The sequence below is a fragment of the Erythrolamprus reginae genome, chromosome 1 (genome assembly GCF_031021105.1).
Source record: "Erythrolamprus reginae isolate rEryReg1 chromosome 1, rEryReg1.hap1, whole genome shotgun sequence".
Taxonomy (NCBI): Eukaryota; Metazoa; Chordata; class Lepidosauria; order Squamata; family Dipsadidae; genus Erythrolamprus; species Erythrolamprus reginae.
This window is the reverse complement of record NC_091950.1, coordinates 29591533-29609900: the sequence shown is the minus strand read 5'-3', so window position 1 is coordinate 29609900 and position 18368 is coordinate 29591533. Positions and strand designations below refer to the sequence as shown.

The 18368-nt window shown below is 39.7% G+C and overlaps 1 protein-coding gene across 2 annotated transcripts in view; it reads right to left on the bottom strand.

Moving 5' to 3' along the window:
• Window positions 1-3338: 3338 nt before the first annotated feature.
• Window positions 3339-18368, bottom strand: part of LRFN5 (leucine rich repeat and fibronectin type III domain containing 5) — a 180368-nt gene continuing 165338 nt past the window's right edge. For both annotated transcript variants that reach the window (XM_070748628.1, XM_070748634.1), the window contains exon 4: window positions 3339-3819. In XM_070748628.1, coding sequence (XP_070604729.1) covers window positions 3707-3819 — 113 coding nt within the window. In that variant the 3' untranslated portion in view covers window positions 3339-3706. The remainder of the gene's footprint in view (window positions 3820-18368) is intronic.

The following is an 18368-nucleotide window of genomic DNA, read 5'->3' as shown; positions in this document are numbered from 1 at the left end:
GGGAAAAAATCTAATTTGGTTTGATGTCTCAAAGGTCAGTCAATTGTTTCAGGTTGAGCTCCCTGGAATAATGAAGGGCAATGCTGGAACACATCAGCAGTGTCATGTACTTCTAATTAAGCAGGGAGGGAGATGACGGCTGTCCATTAGAGGCCAGAGTTTAGGTACAGACATTTTCTTGGGCTGGGTTCCAAGGTGGCTTTAGAAATGGCTTCGAGCATCTTGGTTTTATTCTGACCATCACTTCAAAGAAACAAGGTAGTGCTTGAATTACGACCTATCACCCAACGACTGTTCAAAGTTACAAAATACCTCCCTGGGGTTGCTTAATACCTGGTTCTGACTGCTGCTGCTCTCTCTCTCTCTCTCTCTCTCTCACACACACACACACACACACACACAAACACAAACACACCAGTCAGGTGACATTTCAGGCCCTTGGCAACTATCCCACATTGACAGCCATTCACAGCGTTCCTTTATCCCATGACCATGTTTTACATTTTTGCAAAAAATCGGCATTTACTTCTGGGTTTTCAGCAAAAACTGACCCAAAGCAAACAATTGGCTGACTTAATGACCATTACAAAAGTCATAAAATCTGGTTGGTCACATTGGTGACTCATTTTACGATAGTCACAATGTATGACTGTAATGGGCAGGCCTGTTGTAGTCATAAATTGAGAATTACCTGATACCTGCTTAATTCTACAAAGGTTTGTTGTAGCTGTTGCTGGGACAGTCAAAGGAGAGTCCGAAAAGGGTCAAAGCTATCTTCCTTGACTAATTAACGTTGGGTCAAGGGCTGAAAAGATAAGAGCTTTCTAAATCCATGACATTGATTGAACAGTGGAGGAATACGTTATTCTTTCTATACAATTTTCAGAAAACTGTCCCAATCCCAAAATGGATGCTGCAATAGATATGGCCAGTCACAAAACTATATATTCATGGGTGATCAGTAATACTACTCCTTGCTTTCCTCTCTAGCTTTCTCTCTCCCCCCTCTATCTATCTATCTATCTATCTATCTATCTATCTATCTATCTATCTATCTATCTATCTATCTATCTATCTATCTATCTTATCTATCTAATCTATCTATCTATCTCTTTCCATCTCTCTCCCTCACATACACACACGTTTAAATTTTCCAGTAATGCTTATGGAGACTTGTGTGGAATTGAAAAGTCTTCTAAAAATACAGATTTATATTTGTAATTTAACATTAAAATATATTTGCTTTTAAAAAAGTAAAAAAAAATGGTAGAACAGGGCAGAAAGTCTGATAGATACCTTCGGGGGCAGATTGGTGCTGATGCATGTCACAATAGGGATTTCAATGTCACCTTTTTCCTTCTCAAAAATAGATAGTGAGATTCCTTTGTTGTGAGCTGCACTTTATTTCCACCTTCACATCACAAGTTTCTGACAGATTATAAACAGTTCCAGATCTAAAACATGAAAGTGATTTCTTTTTGCCCTACACATTTCTCCCTGACTGCAAAAAAATAATAGTAATAATAGAGTTTAGCTTCCTGCTCAATACTAAGAGCCAAAAAGAAAAAAAGAAAAGAAAGGCAAGTTTGTGAAGCAAAAGAAGTTGTCAAAATCTTAAATCAGTAGTAACTCATTCATTATTACATTTGAAAAAAATGTAAAGCTAGCTTCAAAACAATTGGTTGCTGATCTATGGACCATGGGACAGAATCCAGATTTTTCTTAGCATTATAAATTGGAATATTATAAAAGAGACTCTGGGTCCTGGTTATCATTCTTTGGGTGAACCTAAACAGGACTTTAGTATTGTTTGTCTCCACCCACAAGATGAACTTGGCATTGGGGAAACTGTGGACTAACTCATACGAATAATCCATTCATTTGTTGATTAAAATAATGATTACCCTTATCTAAATACTTCCATTCCAGTTAAGGGGGAGCCCTTTTATTTTAAACAGAGCCTAGTTCCCAATATTAAGAAAAATCATGTAGTTGCAGTATCCCAAGGCAAATTGTCCATTTGCACAGCTTCAAAATCCTTCCTATAATAGGTATTTAATGGCTAAGAGAAGAAAGTGGTTTGGCTTATTTACGTTAGGCAATGGCCTCTTGTTACTTTTTATATAGCCCCTAAGTCTTTTACTCTCATATTGCTAATTTATCCGGGATTTATTAAGCAAGTTGAAGGGCTTGAAAGGGCAACTGTCAAGAAAAATGCTGGTTTCTCCCTGCAGGAAAACTTCAAACTGGAGTTACTTTACTGAACTTGATGTTGTACAGACAGCTTGTGATCATTTTCACCTTGAAGACATTCAGTGGTTTACCCATTGCATTCACAGTCAAAAAGGGGTCATGGAGCAGGATAAAAGAAGCATCTAATAATGATAATAAGTCAAAAGGGGCTTATGAAGCAGGATAAAAGGAGCATCTGAGTAATCCTTAAGATCTTCAAAGAAAGGATCCCCAAAGTAAAAGCTACTTCCAGCACTGAAATGTATGTTTCAATCCTTAAATCATTCATGGCAGAGATGAGTGATCCTCAAACCAGGAATTCCACTAAACAAGACTTGCTGCATGCCAAGCCAAGACTATGATCTCCACGTACCCCAAATGTTTAGAAGAATGCTAAAAGCACCTTACCACCACCATCATTTTAGACTTTGATTTGGTTCTGGCTTCATTCCTTTGCAAAGAAACATCATTTTAGCATGATTCTATGAAGCAAGCTGCATACGTGCCTCACTCATGGATTTCTGGAGGTATGTGGACAACAATTGTCAAATAGAGAAAGCAGTCTTCATCCATATTTTTTTAACACTATGGTTTTAAATTTCATAGCTCTACTAGAAAGGGACGCTCTAGAAAGCCCTAGAGATTAAAGTATTCATTTTAATAAAGATTGCACATCAAATCTTCAAAGGATAAAATAGATGTAATAGAACACAGTGTTTCATAAATTGTTGGAAAATGCATAAGCTGTAAAGACAGGTAATTTTTGCTCAGTTTTGGCCTTGGTATACATAGATGGCCTGGAACAGGGGTAGGCAAAGTTGGCTCTTTTATGACTTGTGGACTTCAACTCCCAGAATTCCTGAGCCAATCATGCTAGCTCAGGAATTCTGGGGGTTGAAGTCCACCTGCCATAGAAGAGCCAATTTTGCCTACCACTGGCCTGAAACATCCCACCAGCCTCGTGGAGGAAGTGAATCTTTCAAAGCCTCAAGCTATATCCAAGTGACCTAATTTACGCAGGAAAGATTGGAGTCCCTGGCACTATTCATTATGCTTTTTCTGGAATCCTGTTCTTTTTTTTTATTGAACAAATCACTATGCAAATGTTCATATTAAAACATTTATTTTGAGGGGGTGGTGTGACATAATGGATCGTTTTACAGTCTGTGAACTCAACCACCACCACCAGAAACCACAAATATGAAGAACAGAGGTGAAGGGTTCTGCTCAGCTTTTTCTCTCTCTCTTTTATTTGCCCTCCCCGCTCCCCCAAAAAGTCCTGAAGGCCAGAAAAAAAGACACTTGCTGGCAGGATTTGGGTGGGGAAAAGAAAAGAGGAAAGGAGTTTGGGGAGGAATTCCACAAAGAAAAATGGGGAAGACCATGTCTCCAGCATCTCTGGTCTCTGGATTCTCGAAGTAGGCCTGAGGCACCAGGTGTGAAGTTCCTGCTGGTGGAGCAAAATTTGGCCCTATCAATCTTCGGTGAGTTGAAATCGAATGGATTTTTGTCGCGTGCAAACATTAGTGGCCACGTTTTCGGGAGGCTGAGGAGGCAGGCAAGCGCTCTTCAGGCTACTGCCAGCTTCTGTGTGGTAGAAACAGAAACAGAGAGAACTATAAGGAGATAAAATGTCTGACCCAGCTCAGCCATCAAACTTGCAAATCTATAAGACTTTGGTCCTCCCTGAGTGGCTGTCATTCAACCAGAACAGATCAGAACTGAAATTTGGGAGTACTGTATATGGAACAAGGAAAGAAGGAAGGCAGATTGCCTTCTTAAATCAGCACATCCCCTTCTTCTCTTGTGAATGAGACAGAAAGATTCAAGAATTCTTTATACACTATTCATTGCTGAATTATACCGTACTATCATAGGAAGTAGGGATTAAACACAATTAAACCAATTGTGGCAGCGGAAGAGAAGCTTATTTATAGCAACTGAGAAATGTGTGTATACTAGATTTGGCTGAACATCAAATAAAGTCTAAACACGATCAAACCAACTGAAACGTAGTGTGAATCAACTGAAAGTGAGTAAAATAGCCCAATGTTGCCTTGAGGACAGAACTGTATATCCCCATTGGATCACAAACTATCAAGCTAAAGAGAGGGAGACAAAGAAAAAGATTGACTAGCCCATTTTTTAATTACAGGAAACAATTCATCCAACAATATCAACCAGTAATGATAACATGGGGGACATGGCGCTACTACCCATGGCAACTGCTAATATGTTGCTCTCCTTATAGCATCTGATAAGTACTTCCATTTTGCCTTGGCTCATCTGCCAAAGGCAGAATACACCAAACGAATCTTCCCCCCAAAGTTGCAATAGTTTCCACCACAAAATTTTACCACCCTATGATCATCCTAATTGCTTGAATTTTGGTCAATACTACGGAGGCAAATGTCAACTAATTGCATTTGAAAACAGTGCAGGCAAAACAGTGATAGTAGCTAATAATTGAATAGCATTCCTGAAGATTTCCTCACATCTACAGAAAAACATTTTTGCTTTCCTCATTTGAGCCCATGAGACAGGAATTTCACTGTTGATTAGACCTCCGGTTGAAGTGGCAGCTTCTGTTTTGTCACAGAGGGAAACAAACTATTTCCTGAAGCACCGAATTGTGACTGAAATCCAACTCTATAGTTAGTGCACACCTTGACTAATAGATTTGGATGCCTTGCTGTGAAACAACAAGGGTAAAGAGAAGGCTGTGCTGAATATGAGGACTAGAAGAAAAGGCAGCAAGTGATTTTGTAACATTCTAGGTTTGTTTTTAAACACAAACATATAACTCAAGAATGATAGTCAGCTTGGCAAAAAACACTCCAATGAGCAATTAATCTGAATTCATGGCTTGCTGAACTCAATCATGTTGGGAAACACTTCCGTACAGAGCAAAAGGGAGGCTGCATTAATGTAAAGAAATTCCTTTTGTTCTCATGGATATCTCTTATTTTGAGCATTAATTTAGGGGGATACAGTAATCCCTCGCTACTTCGCGGTTCATCTTTTGCGGATTTGCTCCTTCACGGGGGGCTTAAATCCATTGAAAATTTTAAATCCATTAAAAATTTATAAAATTCTTCTACAGTACTACTGTACTCTATTAAAGAAACTGGTAGGATATCACATGTAGTTCCAGCTGAGAAGCATTATAGAATGACTGTTTAATGCAAAGGGTGGGTTTTAAAAGTCCGAATACAGTGGTATCTCGTGATACGAACCCCTCGTGATACAAACCCGGGGTTCGGAAATTTTTTGCCTCTTCTTACGAACTTTTTTCGGCTTACGAACCCACCGCAGATCACAAAATGGCGCTCCTCTGGGCGCTGCCGCCCGGCTGTCACCTTTTAAAACAGCCGGGGGGCTTCTCGGCATTCTCCCGAACCCAAACCCGAACTTTTCGGGTTCGGGAGGCCGCTGAGAAGCGCCGTCGCCCGGCTGTCACCTTCTGAAACAGCTGGGGGGCTTCTCGGCGTTCTCCAGACCGGTCGGACGTCTTCGTGACGTCAAAGCTCCGCCCATGGAATTCCCTATTGGGATTCCCCACCTCCTTTCTAGCCTCCAAATCGGCCGAAAATGCCGCCACCGATTGCAAAAACGGCACTCCACCGAGCGGCGGTGCCTAGCTGTAACCTTCTGAAACAGCCGGGCGCTTCTCGGCGGCCTCCGGAACCTGAACCCAAATCCAAACTTCCGGGTTCAGCGTTCGGGAGAACGCTTAGAAGCCCCCCAGCTGTTTCAGAAAGTGACAGCTGGGCGGCGGCGCTTCTCGGCGGCCTCCCGAACCCGAACCCAAAAGGTTCGGGTTCGGGAGAACGCTGAGAAGCCCCCTGGCTGTTTTAAAAGGTGACAGCCGGCCAGTGGCGCCCAGCGGAGCACCATTTTTCTTTTTTTTTCTTTTTGCACGCATTAGTTGCTTTTACATTGTTTCCTATGGGAAACAATGTTTCGCCTTACGAACTTTTCGCCTTACGAACCTACTTCTGGAACCAATTAGGTTCGTAAGACGAGGTATTACTGTACTCGTTAAATACATAAAAAACTATCTTTCCTCTTCTTCATGGAAATTCATTTTTCACAGGTGGTCTTGGAACGCATCCCCCGCGAAAAACGAGGGATTACTGTACATGTATATCTTAAGAGAGCCAGTTTGGTGTAGTGGTTAAGGCATCAGGCTAGAAACAGGGAGACCCTAAGTTCTAGTCCAGTCTTAGGCACAAAGCCAGTTGGGTGACTTTAGACCAGTCATTTTCTCTCGGCCCTAGGAAGGAAGAAATGCCAAATCGCTTCTAAAAACCTTTACCAGGAAAACATCAGGGACTGGTAAAGATATTTCCAAGAATTGGACATAATGGAACAGAAGGGGGGGAAAATATGCATCTTGTGTTTGGCAATGAGAAAAATAATACAAAGACTCTGCTGCTGTATTTTCAATCCATCTCTCTCCTGGAGTTGGAGCTGAAGCCAGCAACCTTTTCCATGACTAGTTTCTCAGGATGACTCCTTTGGAAAACCTCAATACTTACACTAAACCCATTTTTCCATCATGCCCCTGAATCATCACAATTTGACAGAACGCCTTTAGTGTATTATGATGATTCCTGCTCAAAGAGCAGCTGGAAGTTGTGGCTAGGAGAACTTTTGCACAGCTTTGTGTTATGCTCCAATTTTATCTATCTATCTATCTATCTATCTATCTATCTATCTATCTATCTATCTATCTATCTATCTATCTATCTATCATTGTATTCTATTCTATTCTATTCTATTCTATTTTTATGCCGCCCTTCTCTTTAGACTCAGGGCGGCTTACAACATGTTAGCAATAGCACCTTTTTTTAACAGAGCCAGCCTATTGCCCCCACAAACTGGATCCTCATTTTACCCACCTCGGAAGGATGGAAGGCTGAGTCAACCTTGAGCCGGTGATGAGATTTGAACCGCTGACTACAGATCTACAGTCAGCTTCAGTGGCCTGCAGTACAGCACTCTACCTACTGCGCCACCCCGGCTTGGTTTCATCTGTTCTTTGACTGAGAGGCTCTACACATTTCACATTCACATTTCAAATGGGCTACGGTAATGCACTCTAAATGGGGCTACCCTTGAAGAGTATCTGGAGGTTACAGTTGGTATAAAATGCAGCATTGTGGAGAGTGATTATGCCCCTACAATGGCACAGCAGACACCTGCTCTGTGAGCTGGATTGGCTGCCTGTTTGCTTTAGTCCAACTCAAGGGACTGGTTTTCACTACTATTATTATTATTATTATTATTATTATTATTATTATTATTATTATTATTAATTAAATTTGTATGCCGCCCTTCTCTGTAGACTCGGGGCAGCTCACAGCAGTGATAGAAACAATGTACAATACAAATCTAATAATACGAAGTTAAAAACCCATAATTTAAAAAACATGCACACAACACACCATACATAAATTATATAGGCCTGGGGAAGATATTTCAGTTCCCCCCATGCCTGATGGCAGAGGTGGGTTTTGAGAAGTTTACGAAAGGCGAGGAGGGTGGGGGCAATTCTGATCTCTTGGGGGAGTTGGTTCCAGAGGGCCGGGGCCGCCACAGAGAAGGCTCTTCCCCTGGGTCCCGCCAAATGACATTATTTAGTCAGGGGACCCGGAGAAGGCCAACTCTGTGGGACCTAACCGGTTGCTGGGATTCATGCGGCAGAAGGCGGTCCCGGAGATATTCTGGTCCGATGCCATAAAGGGCTTTATAGGTCATAACCAACACTTTTTAAAACCCTTCATGGCATGTGGACAGGTTATTTGAGGGACCACATCCACCCAATTACACCTGCATTTCCCATCAGGTCTGACAGAAGAAGGATACCACACATTCCATCCACAGAAGAGTTTCATCTCACAGTGACTCAGGAAACAGGCCTTTTCTGTCATTGCTCCTGCCCTGTGGAGCTTTGTTTCACTCCCCCAAGGTGAGATTGGCCCCATCCTTCCCACTCTTCTAGAAGTCATGTCTGTGCCAGGAGGCCTGGGGATCTCAAGGAAAAGAGAAAGGATGGGATGGCTGCACTGTTTTAACATCAATTCTCTCCACTCTCTTATTATTAAAAGCATTGCTGAGATCTTTTATTTTTAAAAAAACATTAGGGTTTTATTGTTTTTATTGTAAGCCACTTAGAGACCCTTTATTGTGGGATGGGTGACTATTACATGTGATGATGATGATGATGATGATGATGATGATGATGATGATGATGGTGGTAATGATGACGACAACAACAGAGTTGGAAGGGACCTTGGAGGTCTTCTAGTCCAACCCCCTGCTTAGGCAGGAAACCCTACACTATTTCAGGCAAATGATTATCCAACATCTTCTTAAAAACTTCTAGTGTTGCAGTATTCACAACTTCTGGGGGCAAGCAGTTCCACTGGTTAATTGTTTCTAACTGTCAGGAATATTTCCCTTAGCTCTAAGTTACTTTTCTCCTTATTTAGTTTCCACTCATTGCTTCTTTTTCTACCCTCCGGTGCTTTGGAGAATAGATTGACTTCTTCTTCTTTGTGGCAACCCCTGACATATTGGAAGACTGCTATCATGTCTCCCCTGGTCCTCGGAGAGGGGCGGCATACAAATCTAAGTAATAAATAAATAAATAAATTAAACTAGACATACCTAGTTCCTGCAGCTGTTCTTCATATGTTTTAGCCTCCAGTCTCCTAATCATCTTTGTTGCTCTTCTCTGTACTCTTTCTAGAGTCTCAACAGATAGATGATGGATAGACATGATGAATGGGTGGACTTACAGATAATAGATAGTTGGTAGGTAAATGATATAGACATAGATAAGAGATATAGAGATGGTAGTGATGGCAAATTTGACAGAGGTGACAGATGGACAGATAAATTTTATCACAGCCAGATAGCTTTCAGATTTAGAGTTGTTTCTCTTTTTTCTTCTGTAAAGGCTGAGAAAGGTTAATGGATTTCTAAGTTTCTCACAGACTCTGGGAAAATTTTCAGCTCTTAGGATTTGAAGTGCAGCCTGCTGTGTGAGATAACAGGCACATTTGCCAAAACTGCATCCAAGTACCCTATGCCTGTATACAGGGTTATGCAACTCCTTGGAATATTCTTTAGCAAAAGGTAATGAAAAAACAACCAGAAACGATAACATAGATTAAAAAAAATACAGGCTAGTCCAACACAGATTTGATGTTCTTATTTAGAATATCACGAGACTTTAAGTGGAAAAGAGGGTGTCCTACCATTATGGTTTCTTCAAAGTGCTGGCATCACAGCTCCTCTGGATGTTTAGGGGTTCACTGTAGTCAGTTCTCTAAGACAATTAACAGCATGAATCTAGGCATCATGCTAAGGCACGTTTGTGACTATTTTCAAAACCCCAGGCCTTAGATTCCACATTTAATGTAATTGCTACAATGGAGGGTTCAGTCCAATGTAATATTTTGAATGATCAATAACTGATACAATGCTGACTATCTGAGAAACGAACATTTAAGTCTTCTTGGCTTATGATACAACAGAGATGTGGGTGACCAGACTTAGAAAGTTATAAGGTATCCTTTGAGATGAGATGATTCATCTATACCTGAAGCAACTGGAACTCTTGACTAGTTAGAAACATAGAAACATAGAAGTCTGATGGCAGAAAAAGACCTCATGGCCCATCTAGTCTGCCCTTATACTATTTTCTGTATTTTATCTTAGGATGGATATATGTTTATCCCAGGCATGTTTAAATTCAGTTACTGTGGATTTATCTACCACGTCTGCTGGAAGTTTGTTCCAAGGATCTACTACTCTTTCAGTAAAATAATATTTTCTCATGTTGCTTTTGATCTTTCCCCCAACTAACTTCAGATTGTGTCCCCTTGTTCTTGTGTTCACTTTCCTATTAAAAACACTTCCCTCCTGGACCTTATTTAACCCTTTAATATATTTAAATGTTTCGATCATGTCCCCCCTTTTCCTTCTGTCCTCCAGATTGTACAGATTGAGTTCATTAAGTCTTTCCTGATACGTTTTATGCTTAAGACCTTCCACCATTCTTGTAGCCCGTCTTTGGACCCGTTCAATTTTGTCAATATCTTTTTGTAGGTGAGGTCTCCAGAACTGAACACAGTATTTCAAATGTGGTCTCACCAGCATTCTATATAGCAGGATCATAATCTCCCTCTTCCTGCTTGTTATACCTCTAGCTATGCAGCCAAGCATCCTACTTGCTTTCCCTACCGCCTGACAGTTGCTTAAGAAATTATCCCAACACAAATGTTACATGAGAACTCCATTTAGATCCAATTCTATCACATTTTACCTCTGGTTTTGAAGAAGAAAAATGCCATTCTCACTCCATAGGTTAGCCTTTATAAAGAGAGGATAGGAGGTACATGATCTTGGAATTAGTAGCATTTTAGTACTAATAGTTCAAATGGAGAATCTGGAATTATTTTCTAGGCTGAGGGCCTAGGAGTCTCATATTTTAATGGTTATGATCTTATGCTTCAATGGGATATCTGTGCTCCTTCAGATGTTGAACTGTAATTCCAAAGAGCTCAAATTAACACAGCCAATTGGAAGGGATATTGCAGACTGAAGATCAATGCTATGTGGAAGGCTTCCTGATTCCTCCACAAATTGTTGATTCCAGAAAGCATTGGCAGATAATTGCACTTTCCATAATTAGACATTTCATGGGTTGCATTTTATTCCACATGTAACTATAGAAGATGGGTCTGTTCTTGAATCTGTTCAGATAATTTGACATTTCATGAGTTTCTTTTTATTCCACAAGTAACTATAGAACTTGAGTCTGTTCAGATCATTTTGATTGCCATATTCTGCACTTTTCCCATCAATACAGAAAGGACACCCCATTCCTTTTCCTCTTTCCATTTAATCTATGTAAGAGAGGGAGCATGAGAGCAGACTAAGTCAAATCAGTAACTAGCAATCAATCTAGGCAAGATGGAAATTCAGCTGGGGGCAGGGAGAGGATGATTTGTCTACCTACTAAGGTCATCTTCTGCTTGTTCTGAAGACAATCAGATTTCCTCTAAAAGACCTGGTCTCTAATTTTGCATAATTCTCCAGCTTGCCTTCCATTTTAAGCTAGTGTGCAAACTGCAACTCAGCCTGACCAGCCAGGCATGCTATATTATAGCTATAGATGCACTACAAATCTCCAAATTGTATTAATACACATTATGTGGGTCTTCCTATGGGAAAAAATGAAAGTCCAAAATACTACAGAAAGATACTCCATGGCACCAGAGGGCCAGACTAGGAACAACGGCTGGAAGCTGACCAAGGAGAGATTCAACCTGGAAATAAGGAAGAACTTCCTGATGGTCAGAACGATCAACCAGTGGAACAACCTACCAGCGGACGTTGTGAACTCCAATACTCTGGATATTTTTAAGAGGAAATTGGATTGCCATTTGGCTAGGATGCTATAGGGTTCCTGCTTAGGCAGGGGGTTGGACTTGATGACCCGCATGGTCCCTTCCAACTCTATCAACAATAATAAATAAATAAATAGATGATAGATAGATAGATAGATAGATAGATAGATAGATAGATAGATAGATAGATAGATAGATAAATAATATGGATTAAAAAATAAATATCATATTAAACTGACTGCTTCCTGTATTCTGTACAGAGACCATCAGCCAGTCCCATTACTATTTTAGGGTTCCAGATTTCCTTTCATTACCTTATGTCATGACGCTGTGCATGGACACCAGTATTTGGCATTCTGATATCTTGTTCTCAATGCTGGTCTAATTGAGGCACCTGGTTAAGGAACCAGCCTAGAAATCAAGAGAGAGTGAGTTCTAATCCTGTCTTAGCTATGAAAGCCTCCATGATTTTGGGCCAGTCACTCTCCCTCAGTCCAACCCATTTTACAGAATTGCTGTTGTGCAGAAAATAGGAGGAGGAAGGTGTGCTGGATATATTTGCCATCTTGAGTTATTTTAAAAAATATAAAAGCAGGAAACAAAATAAATCAATAACTAATAGTTCTGGGCCTCACAGTTCCAACATCTTTCAAATATTCAGATAGAAAGTGAATTATGGGGATATGGGATGCAACAGAAGTCACAAAACTTTGTATCCTTCAGTTGGCCATAGTCTTGAGACCAAATTCCCTAAAGAAGTTGCCCTGCTGATACCAGAAAATGCTGAAGGGATTGGTACAATCTCCACAAGTAAAGCTTTATTCATATTCTCTAATATATTAATACCCTGTTAACAGCGGTGTACCCCAAGGCAGCATACTAGGACCAACACTCTTTATACTCTATATAAATAACCTTTGCAATCACATTACAAGCGATTGCATTCTCTTCGCTGATGATGTAAAACCCTTCAGCACCACCCTCCAAAAAGACCTTGACTTGGTGTCAGAATGGTCAAACATCTGGCAACTCCAAATCTCAACCAACAAATGCTCTGTCCTACACATTGGCAAAAAGAATCAGAACACCAAATACAAGCTGAATAAACAAGACCTTGCAGATGGCCCTCACTCTGTAAAAGACCTTGGAATACTCATATCAAAACTTAAGTGCCAAAGCCCACTGTAATAACATTGCCAAAAAGGCTTCAAGCATTGTTAACCTAATCTTACATGGCTTCTTCTCCAATAATATCACACTACTAACTAGAGCATACAAAACATTTGTCAGATGAATCCTAGAATACAGCTCATCTGTCTGGAACCCAAACTGCATTTTGGGCATAAATACATTAGAAAGTGTCCAGAGATACTTCACTAAAAAGCCCTCAAATCATCTACTCGGAACAGAATACCCCACGCAACCAGACTTGAAATCCTGGGTTTAGAACTTTGTCACCTTCTGCACGACCTAAGCGTAACTCATAAAATTATTTGCTACAACATCCTTCCTGTCAACGACTACTTCAGCTTCAATCACAACAATACATGAGGACACAAAAGATACAAACTCAAAGTGAACTGCCCTAAACTTGACTGTAGAAAATACGACTTTACCAACAGAGTGGTTAATACCTTGAACTCATTACCTGACTGTGTGGTTTTGTCACCAACCCCCCAAAACTTTATCCTTAGACTGTTCACTGTTGACCTGACCCAATTCCGAAAAGTTCAGTAATCCTATTATCCTATATCATCATCATCATCTTTTAACAATCCCATGATCCCTTGCAGGGTGAAGTCTGGGCAATAGAGCTAGCAGAGGTTTTACTGCCCGGATGCTCTTCCTGTCGTCAAGGTGGAGTTTGTTTAGCAGATATATATGTGGAGCTTGTTTAGCAGATATATTCCCATTGTGGCCAGAGATTGAACTCATAACCTCCTGATTATGAGCCGAGAGCTCCATCTCTAGGCCATCACACTACTCCTACACCACCATCCGATATGAGAAGGCAAATAGCCAAAGAGAATAAAGAGCTTTCCCCATAATGTACGGAATATTCATCTGTATCAAGTGTCTTCAAGCTGCAATCATATCGCTGTCTTGACAGAGTGTGAGATTATTTTCAACTAGATAAATACAGGATTATGTGATTCTCTATCACTTTGCAGAAGTGATTTATTTCTCTCCCTCTTTCTCTTTCGCAGGGGGTTATGCATTAAATTTTGGAACCTGTTCTTCTTTTCATACTACTTTACAGATCAACAAACAATAAGCCAGTTGTGGATGTTTGCTGATATTATTGCTTAGCACAGCAGATAATTTGCAACACTCTGTATGTGTGTGTGTGTTTGTGTGTGTGAGAGAGAAAGAGGAGGGGGAGAGAGAGATTTGGCCCCAAGGAATGTATTTAGGTTTGAAATGTTCAGATGCAATCAGACGACACAGGACATGTGTCATTCAGTAATTTCAGCCCAACCATTTCATGGCAGGGTAACATCTACAAGAATATCGAAATGTCTTCATTACCTAGACCAGTGTTTCCCAACCTTGGCAACTTGAAAATATCTGGACTTTGACTCCCAGAATTCCCCAGCCAACATTTGCTGGCTGGGGTATTCTGGGAGTTGAAGTCCAAATATCTTCAAGTTGCCAAGGTTGGGAAACACTGACCTAGACTAACTGCTTAGAACTGGCATCCTCTAGATATGTACAGCCCTCATCATCCCTAGCCCAAGTTAGGGAATCTAGGATCTGGTGGCATTATCATTGCTATTGTTATTGGTCAGTTGGCTAGATGTTTAGACTGAATTTGGAATTTCTGGGCCATTATCAAGTCCTTCCCAAGGACCTGAGGTAGGCAGTTGTTGATGTTTAATAGTATTAAAGGTATCATCTTAGGCCAGTGAGGGTGAACCTTTTTTCCCTTGGGTGCCGAAAGGTGTGTGTGTGTGTGCTATCGCGCATGCTTGAGCTCCCACACCCATAATTCAATGCTTGGGGATGGCAAAAATGCCCCCACTCCTCCAGAGGCCCTCTTTACAGCCTGGATCCTTTAAACCATTGGTCAAATATTATTATGCATAACCCAATCATGTTATTTGCACAACAGCATTTGATAACAATTTGCAGTTCATCAAATTGTGTAGCAACAGAAAGGAGGCAACTATGTAAAAGTTACGAGATCAGAAGACTTAGTGGGAAAGGGGGAGGGGAATGAAAAGGGAGGGGAGATGCCATCTTCATAACATCAAACCACAAAAATCCATAGGACAATGTAATACAGTGGTACCTCTGCTTACGAACTTAATTTATTCCGTAACCAGGTTCTTAAGTAGAAAAGTTTGTAAGAAGAAGCAATTTTTCCCATAGGAATCAATGTAAAAGCAAATAATGTGTGCAATTGGGGAAACCACAGGGAGGGTGGAGGCCCTGTTTCCTTCCAGGAGATTCCTAGAGAGGCCCCATGGAAGCTTCTCCCCACCTTTTCCGGCCTTGTTTCCTCCCAGGAGATTCCTAGAGAGGCTCCAAAGAGGCTTCCCCATGTCTTTTCCAATTATAGTTTCGTATTTGGCTCATACAAGCTTGGGTTTGTAAGTGGAAAATGGTTCTTGAGAAGAGGCCAAAAAATCTTGAACACCCGGTTCTTATCTGGAAAACTTCGTAAGTAGAGGCATTCTTAGGTAGATGTACCACTGTACAAGCCGTCTTTTTCTACCCAAGCCTTCATTCAAGCCATAGTAAAAGTATGCTTGTAGGAACAATCTCAAGCATTTGATTAAAAAAAAGTTCACACACACAAATGGCAAAAAGTCAACTAAAAAGAGGGGGTGGGGAAAGTTAATTCCATTCATTGATCAAAATGGCTTAATAGGCTTACATTTTTGATTTTCTGCTTCAATGAAATCAACCTAAAGTCAAAGAGGGATATGTGATCCATCTAGGTTGCTAAACTACAACTCCAGATAACAAGATCAATGTTGAGGAATGCTAGGAGGGTGTTTTCAAGATCTGGAAGGCTGCAGATTTCCCTTCTTTGTCAGCACTTCCTGTAATTTCTCATAGCAATAGCACTTAAACTTTACAGCACTCTCTGAGCGGTTAGTTTACAATGTCAGCATGTTCTCTCCTTCAGTTTGGATTCTCTTTTCACCACCCTTGAAAGGATGGAAGGCTGAGATTCAACCTTGAGCTCTGTTATGATCTAATGATAGACTGTGAGCAGAGTTTGCCTGTGATACTGCATTCTAACCGCTGCGTCACCAGGGCTCCAAGGAAGGTAGCCAATCAGGGTGGATAAAAACCAATGTTTTTTTTTAAAAAAAAAAACCCCAATAAATAAATAAAATCAGATTTTTAAAAATTTAAATTGGCTTGTTTACTTTTTATCAAATTTATTTTAATAAAATGCTATTAGGGTAAAAATCTATCTAAATACAGTTTTCTATTTAAGATATACTCATAATTTAGTTTATTTAGCATGAAATGGTGCTTAGTTATGTAGTGTGAGGCTGTGTTTTCTGCAATATTGGGACTGTCAGTGAGTCAACAGCAGCTCAGGGGAAGAGCCGCTGCAGGACAGAGATGATAGTTGCTCTTTAAATTTTTAAATTTAAATTTGGTTGATTTAAATCAAGCCTTTTTACTAGTACTACATTGAAATCTTTATTTATTTATTTATTTGTTTGTTTGTTTGTTTGTTTTATTTATTATTTAGATTTGTATGCCGCCCCTCTCCGCAGACTCGGGGCGGCTCACAACAAAATAAAACAATTCATGACAAATCTAAATTATAGTTTAAAATATTTTAAAAACCCCATTTACTAAGCAAACATACATACAAATCAACTCCACCCTATAGCTAACGCAGAGAGAACCAGCATGGGATTAGTTAAAAGTTTGGCCAAAAAAATGCTTATAAGTCTGGAGCCTTTCTAATCATTTCTTGTTCTCATTAAGCTTTTCTCTTCCTCCCAGCTGTTCGACATTATTTTTACTCCATCTATTCAGGACATGTAAATGTAGTCATACTATGGATAACCAAACTCAAAAACTGCCCATCTGCCACAAGGTTTCATCTGAGAAGACTACCAGCGATTAAAAAAAACCCAACTCAACTTCTCTTGCTTTAATGTTGCATCAGCTGAAATGCAAATAGGTCATACAATGTAGAGAGCTGGCTAATATTTCAGCAGTGAACTGGCACTGTGACCAGAAACCTTTGGTAAGAGGGTAGCGATTGAATTGGCACATCTGTCTGAAAAGGAAGTTTTGAGAAAAATTATGGACTGTGGAGAGATGAATAGACCGACATTGAAATTTAAAGATTCTGATTATTATAAGATTTGGGGGGAAGTTTTATGATTGGATAGAAAGTTAAGAGATATATATATACAGTATTTTAATTAGCTAACATTGGGAAAAATGAAACAAGAGAATTAAATTTAAATATTGGAAACCAGATGATGAGGATAAGAAATGGTGGTAGCACTAAATAATGATTCAACACAAATTGTAGTTATTGGTTGTTGGGTTTTTTTCTTTAAATATATAAGCTTTATTCTAGAGGTTATATGATGTGTTAGAATCTCTGCTATTAATATGTTATGATATTTTAGCAAGATTCAGATATAAGAGATTTTGTTAATGTTCATATTCATGTAATGCAAGATTTTTATAATAAGGTAGGGAAAAAGATTTTTGATTTAGAGGTTTAATAATTGATAATGTTGTAGGAATTTTATAGATTTCTTTTTGTCTAGTTGAGTAAAGAGAGATAAGTGCCTCCACTGAAAGTTTAACATGGAAAAGAAAAGGTTTATATATGTTTAATTATAAGCATTGTTTTTGTGTTTGTTTCTATGTATTATTTTATTCTATGGTGGAGGAAAAAAAATACCCTGAATTAGCATATCTGCCAACCCTTTGAGGTCTGCCAAATATTATTTCAAGTATGAAAATAAGACTGAGACACAAACATTTTGGGAGAAAAGAATCAAGATGCACAACTGGAAATCTATTCACTAATTTGACTGTTCTTGGTATTTTGTAGTATCCTTGCCACTGATTTCTTCCAAGTTAGCGAGTTGGTTATTTTGCTTCCTACCCTAGCTTGTTAGTGCATCTTGGCTTTCCTGTGAACTTCTTTCTATGTACTAGTTTCATTTTGCTTAACTTTTTCAAGATCAAGGGCAACTATATGCTGTCACTCTGCTGAACAGAGATTGCCTTCCCACCACCTAAAATTGACTGTCAACACGAGGAAAAAAATTGGAAAAAAGAGACAGAAGTGAAATATGGTGATTTCCTTGGCAACTTAATCAAAAAACAAAACCCAAATCAAATACATGAAAGGGCCCTTTCCCCCCCTAGATTTTTTTCAGTAAAATCCCCCCAAAATATATATATTTAAATAATGATACACTGATACAGATTTTAAAAATAAAAATTTGCCTACTCCAATGAAATCTGCTCCTTTAAGCCAGAGTTTCCCAACCTTGGCAACTTGAAGATATTTGGACTTCAACTCCCAGAATTCCCCAGCCAGCGCATGCTGGCTGGGGAATTCTGGGAATTGAAGTCCAAATATCTTGAAGTTGCCAAGGTTGGGAAACACTGCTTTAAGCAACTGCTTCACAGCAGTCATGTTTGAACAACATAACTGACCCAGTAATCTCTGATCAATTGACCTGCGCTAGCAATGGACAGTCT